The sequence below is a fragment of the Trametes versicolor genome, assembly GCF_000271585.1.
Source record: "Trametes versicolor FP-101664 SS1 unplaced genomic scaffold TRAVEscaffold_8, whole genome shotgun sequence".
NCBI lineage: Eukaryota > Fungi > Basidiomycota > Agaricomycetes > Polyporales > Polyporaceae > Trametes > Trametes versicolor.
The window spans coordinates 1698328-1704992 of record NW_007360328.1 but is presented as its reverse complement, the minus strand read 5'-3'; the positions used below and the strand labels follow the sequence as shown (position 1 = coordinate 1704992).

Below are 6665 nucleotides of genomic sequence, written 5' to 3'. Positions count from 1 at the left end.
TGTATGCGCCTTCAGCAAACGTAAGGTACCACAATCTACACGACGTCTACATCCCCAACTCCGGCCACACAAGCGGCAGACGTGCGAGCCTGAGCAGCACAAGCTGCATGTCCGTCAGCTCGGCGACCCCGCTCTCCAGCTCCGCCATCGCCTCTGCCTCGTCCGTCACCGTCTCGGCCGACGTTGGCCCGTCCCGGGGGTGCCTCGGCGGTAAGTTGTTCGGGTTTGACTTTGGGCGCCGGCGTTGCTTACCCAAATCGCTGCGATAGCGCTTCGGCGGAATGCCGCGGTGAAGAAGAGCGGGGGCGACCAAGAGGGGGTCCCTTCTCGCCGCGTCGAGCTCGGCTGGATCCGTGATCGGGACGAAGCGCATTGCGCCGCTCTTCCAGAGCTCGAGGAGGCGCAAGATGCGCTCCTTGCCCGTGATGCGGCTGAGGTTGTCGAAGACGATGTCGTCGGGCCAGCCCAGGAGCTTCACGTGGTACCGCAGGACCACGCCCGTGCAGTACCGCTTGATAGCATACGCCATCTTCGCGCCTGGGACACCCGCGACGTCCGCTAGGGGGGCGCCAACTCAGTTCGGGCATGCACACGAACAAGTATGTGTTACTCACATATTCCATCGCTCAGCAGACCCCTGAGCTCCCCCCGCAACTTGATCTCCATCCGAGCATAGTCGGCGCGGAGGGTATCGCCATGTGCGCGCTGTCCGGCCATCGTGGTCGAGGGAGGTATAGAGCTATAGCAGTATGAGACGAGACGGGCGGCCGAACAAGGACGTGCGGTACGTACTGTGGGCTGCACGCGCGCGAGGAGAGTGGAGCTGACTGTTGAGGTGACAGGGCAAGGATCGACTGGCACCTGGGGTACAAGTATCCTCCGAAAGCGAGGGGAGCCGGACGATCGCCACGCGAGATCGGGGCAGCCACCCTCCTATGGTCCGTCTCAACTGCGCGTCATGCGCGCCTCTCGAAGCGGCCATTGAACGTGTTCTGAAACGCGCGGCGAGCCGCGGTCGTCTCCCGTCACGGTGAGCCGTTTCGGTTGCATACCGTCATGTTGGACCTCGGCTGATCAAGTCCGTTGCGAACGGCGGGCCTCAGGAGCGCACCGCCTGCGGTCATCATCTACAATTTCGCCGTATTCAGATGCGGCCGCGTCGTCTTGGACATGTCGCCTTTTTGCGGGAGGTGTTCCGAGTCTCTCGCACACAATGCCCACCCTTACATCCCGCGCCCCGGACGATCGGTCAAGTGGATATCAGATCGCGTTTTCGGACAGTGCTGACAAGCCTCCGTAGATCAAATTATCGCCCTTCGTGCAAGTTCTTAGCATTCCCAGCCGCGCCTCCGCTCAGACGGGCTCGGCGCACTCCTAGCGTTGATGGGGTCGACACTTACTCCGTCATTTGCGTACAGTATCATGGTGAGTATCAGGGTCGTCCCTGCATCGTCCCAGACCGTTTCTGACACCTTAAGCTCCCAGAGTTACTTCTACAACGTGCGGTACATTGAGCTGGTTCTCCGAAATGTAAAGGGCGATGCATGCCGACCAGGGGCATAGGCCGCGCAAAATGGCACGTGCGGACAGTTCCGTGCCGCGTTGTCGCGCGTTGTTGCCAGTCTCGCGTTCGTAGCACCCGGTTCGGTTCTGTGAATATTGTAAGCATGCATCTCGGGTGTCCCTCGTGACTGACACGACGCAGTCGATCGGACAGATGCATTCTAGGACGGCTCCGCCCGGCGTTACCGGACATTTCAAGCCAAGTCCGCACTTCAAGATCGCGGACCCACGTACCTAACAGACTACAATCGAGATACTCGAAGCCCCGCTTGCCTAGCATCACTACGATACGCCAGGGGCCGTTAACCGCCGTTGTGGTATCCTCCACTGTGCCGCGTATTTGACACTGCTTTCGTAAGTCTCGCGTTTTGACAACAAGTGTTCGCAACCCGATGCTAAATCGATCAGCATTACATAGCTGCTCGTTCGCTCGCGGGCAGCTTTTTCTCGGGCGCGGCGGACTGTCCTCGCCGCAAACTATGCGATGGCCTCGTCACGCTGCGCACCCCTGGTGCTCCCAAGACGAGGCCCGCGGACGGCGGCCTTCCACAACGCATGCATCATTTGTAGCCGCTGTTACAGGCCGATATAGCGGCGTGGATATATATCGAAGAATCCGTGTCCGCGCGCGGGGTTCTGATCTCTGATTCGTCTAGATCGGCTGTTGTTTATCTGTCGTCGTGTTGCCCACTTCGGAGGTGCGTGCAGCCGCGGTGTCTCGTCCCTCCTTCGCTAACACACATAGTTCAATATTCAGAGTCAGACTTCTCCGCTGATTGGGCCGACTCGACCGCACACAACTAAGTTGATGAGCCGCGGCGCTCCTAATTGCTTATTTGACTGCCTGGGCCCCGAACGTACGTACGTCGCGATCGCGATCGAACTCGGACGAATTTTTGTCCGTGGTCTGTTGTCTGTTATACGTGGCGAGTGGATTCTCTACTACGCTAAAGTGGCCTTTTCACTGATCCGTTTGCTATAGTCGTGCAGTATGAAGCTATCTCCGCCGCCCGCACTCGTATCGCGCCGTCGATTTCCTGCGCGGCCAGCTCAAGAGTGCAACGTGTATGGTGAGATCCGTGTGCGCTAGCGGCAGAGCCGTGACATTTGTGACTCTTCGGTCGGCGCAGAGCAGAGGCGCCGCATCGAGCCTACACTCGGGAGAAGTCTCAGGTGTCTTCCGTATATCGTGAACGTTCCGCCGGACGTCGGCCTATTCGTCGCCGCCCAGGGCCTTGCTATCACTGTCCCCCCCACGCCGTACGTCCGCATGAAGGAGATCGCCGAGGGCGCGGCAGATGCATCTCCATCATAGTGGTACGAGAGGGTGCGCCCGCGTTCATCTCCGAAGTATCTGACCTGCGCGCGCACGCAGGGCACTGGACTCGTCTCCTATGAGGCCCGCCGCCACCCATCTCACCCCGAAGCGGCACTAGCCATATTTCCACGCACACCGGCGGCGCGAGCTTGCCGCTCATGTCCCACTAAACAACAGGATACTACCGAACTCGCGCCCACAGAGTCACAGAACACGATACATTGCCATCAAGATCTCCAAGCGAGCCTAGACTCATTAGAACAAGGAGGCGTTGTCAAGGACTCAAGATCACGGATCGCGAGATCATGGGCTACCATAAGACGATCGTGCGTATGTGCTGCTGTTGGATCTTGCCATTCCTTCGCTAACTAGCACGTTTCATCTGTTAGCATCCCGGTATGTCCGCTGATTGTGTGGCCGGGGCTCAGGCTGGACTCCCGAATGCTCCCTCGCTAGCACTCGTCCGCGTCAACGGGCGGCGGCCGACGCCGGTGTACCTTGCACCGTATTGACGGCGCAGTCACGGGTCAGTTTTTTTGTGGTTGTGTCCAGCATCCGGGTCTCGGCGCTGACTCGCTTCGCATGGGTTTCCATGCAGCTGTTCACAAATCCGTGAAGGAAGCGCGGCGTAGCTACCCAGCAGCTGGTGAATGGCTTGCACGATCGGCCCGCGGGGTCGCGTCCCAGGCGGGCGATTTTGCCTCAATTAGACGTGCTATTTCCTGCTGGAAGTTGCGATGAAGCACGCGCGCTGACTTGTGGTGTCGACAGCGACGCACGCGGCTGTGTCACCGCCATTTGCTAACCCCAGAACGCACAAACACGGCGACAACTGCGTCGTACGTCGTCTGATTCAGGACGGACAATAACATTATTGACCGGCATACAGGTTTCCCCTGGGCACACGCGACAGCGCGTACACGAGTAGCAATATCGTCTGATAACAGCGGCAACTCTACGCCTTCGAAACTCCCGTTGGATGGTGGTGCACGACGCTCACAATTAGAACACCTTCGCAAGACGTCGCCCCACGCCCAGCGACGCGCCTTCTTGTCTGTCTCTACCCCTTCGTGAGTTCGTGCATTCTCAAGAGTACTATCACTCAGAAGTGCGGGTCCCTGATGTGTGGGACAGCAAGCAGGGTCCGCCCCGCCTTTCAGTTGTTTTCTAACAGACTTCCGCCACTACACGGCGTCGAGACGTGCATCAAACCGCAGGCAGCGTGTCCTCTACGGCCGTGAAACAGGGACCAACGCGGAGACGACCGGACGTACACAAGTGAGCGGATCTTCCGTCATTGGGAGGCCGCTTTCCTGGGGTTCCGACCGAATGGTCGTGCTTGCGACGCGACGGAAATGGTGATGTTCCTGCATTGGCTCGGAGTTTGCGTGGCTCGTATACTAGTCACAATATATCTTATCCCTCCGTTCGACAACGAGGCTCCGGACTGAATAGCTCCGCTGGCGCGAGCATGAGGCATGCGCGGGGATCGGACGCGCGGGCAGCGACTTGCGCCCGCGAGCAGTTGTCTCAGGCGACACGGCTGGTTTCCTCCTGAAACAGGAGTAGAGACCCGCGAAATGCCACACCGCAGCTCGCGAGATCGTCAGGATGTGCGCCCACAACCTAGAAGTTCGATCGTTTCTTCTGGCAACCGGTAATCCGTCGGGAGTCGTTTATTCGCGCTCGCAATCGCTGTTCGTGTTCCCACACGAGGAGAATCAGGCATAACGACTCGGAAACATATTGAAGCTGATTCTATGACAGGATGGTACGGACTCGGGCGCGCCGCGCCCTTGTAGACAAGAGCCTCACGAAGCTAAACCACACGTTCCAGACAAACGTAGGATTTGCGAGGAGCGGCAAGCATGAGCGGGGGCAGTCTTGAGGTCTGTGCACGATGAAACCAGACGCTTCGACGGGTATTTCATACGATCCCCACGCCTGTCACAGGGATAGTAAGCTTGAGACGACGGCGTGCGCGACGGACGCGGGATTTACGCACCTCGCACCCGAACGAAGACGCTCCCGGATTGCAGGGACGCGCCGATTTCATCTTACGAAACGAGCTGGAGGCCGCATCATGACGACGCCGCGGCGCATGCGAGCGTCGCGGGGGCTGTTGCATTGAGCATGGGGCCCGGGGCTTGGCGGGGAATGTGGACGCGGGCGTTAGGCGTCGTCGAATGCGGATGTTGACGTCGCGCGCGCAAGCAGACAGGGACTCGTACCGTCATCTACAGGCGTGTGCACGAGTAGGTATAGCGTGCACAAGAGACCGAGGGCTGGAGCCCGCCGAGGAGGGATGTCTGACAGGTTCATCATCAGGGCGTGAGCGAGCACGACGGCACCATGTTTGACTGAACGTACCTGCTGGAGGGCTCTCGAGACGTGCACGACGTGTCGAGAAGACACTCCTGCGCGCGTACGAGAGCTCCAGAGTGGTGTATTACATACAGGAGCTCGACAAGCGTGCACAACGACTCTAGACGCAGCCCAGAGGCATCATCGGACGTACATATCGACGCTGCAAGTCCGCGCGGTAGGGTACGCGTCCGTGGCGAGGCTGCGTAGCTTGGAACGAGCACCGCGGTCCGCGAGCGCGTGCATGGGAACCGGCAGCGAGTACGAGCAATCGAAGGCCCGCACTCCCAGAGGAGAGGCTCCTGGAGAGATCACTACAAGTGTGTCAACAAGGGCGACCATGCTACTGCTTCTAGCTGGACGTACCTGCTGGAGGGCGTTGAGACCACATCGCGGACGTGCGAGCGAGTCTCCTCGGCGGATACAAAGTCGAGCTCGTCGCGTTCGCGAACGCGACGGCTGGCGTTTGCGAGAGCATGCGACCTTGGGCTGATGCGGAAAGCACGCCGTGCTCGCCTCGCGTGGTCGTGTTGTGAGCCCTTGTCCGCCGTACTTGTCGAGTGAGTCTCCGGGTCGCCATGCCTAATCGCAGAATCTCTTGACCACGAGATACACACTTCCATGGGCGTAGCGCGAAGAAGTAGTGCTGGCCGAGATCGCAACTACTCCGAGTACTGAGTCTAGCTGATCGTAGTGCGCAGGAAATCAGAGGGATTCGGGCAAGCTAGCCTGAGTGCGTACCTCGCAGCGTGTACTAAGTAGACGTGCAAGGACGCGGCGGTGACGAGTCGAGCCTCATGTCTTCTCCCGTATCACGAGCACACTTTCTAGGAGCGAATGAGGAACTCGGGTTTGAGCTCGCAGTATTCATGCAACTGCACTGCCGGTGAGTATTCAGCCAGTCGTTTACGGGAGCATCTCCCATATTCTCAGAGCACATACAAGACGTCAGGGACGCAATACACAGTGCTCACACCTACAGCAGAACCACATCAGCAATCCATCCTGAGCTTGAAGAGGATCACGCGTACGTACCTTCCATGCGAATACACGCTGTCCGACACAAGTCATCTCCCCGCCTCCCCGTTCCCGACGAGCTTTTGCACAGCGTATGGCACGCCCCCGGATGCATCGTCTAGTGCACGACGTGCATTCCACGCCTCGGCCCACGAGACGGCAGGAATACTGCTCCCGGTCCCGCCTGAACGTCGCGCGCGGCCGCAGATGGATGGTTCATGGCCTTGATATCTATTCCATTCACGGAGTGAAGACGCACGCGCCCGTGTGTCCACGCAGGAGGGTGTCCGCAAACCGCGAAGCATGTGTTCCGCACGTCGTGAACGGGGCTCCCAGGCCCCGTCGTGGGCGTTCTCCGCGGCGTGCCATGCGCGGACGATTCGGGCAGGGCGTGCGCGGGCGC

At 59.4% G+C, this 6665-nt stretch overlaps 2 protein-coding genes across 2 annotated transcripts; both read right to left on the bottom strand.

Annotated features, from left to right (window-relative positions):
* Positions 1 to 334: 334 nt before the first annotated feature.
* On the bottom strand, positions 335 to 684 carry TRAVEDRAFT_79395 (uncharacterized protein; the record flags this gene model as incomplete). The annotated part of the gene is made up of 2 exons (XM_008042486.1): positions 335 to 558; positions 615 to 684. Coding segments are annotated over 2 exons (294 nt in total), but the record flags the coding sequence as incomplete, so codon positions are not given.
* Positions 685 to 5053: 4369 nt separating this feature from the next.
* Positions 5054 to 5723, bottom strand: TRAVEDRAFT_49591 (uncharacterized protein; the record flags this gene model as incomplete). The annotated part of the gene is made up of 4 exons (XM_008042096.1): positions 5054 to 5190; positions 5252 to 5298; positions 5400 to 5559; positions 5612 to 5723. The coding sequence occupies 4 exons, from the start codon at positions 5721 to 5723 to the stop codon at positions 5054 to 5056; spliced, it is 456 nt and encodes a 151-aa protein (XP_008040287.1).
* Between the last annotated feature and the right edge of the window lie 942 nt (positions 5724 to 6665).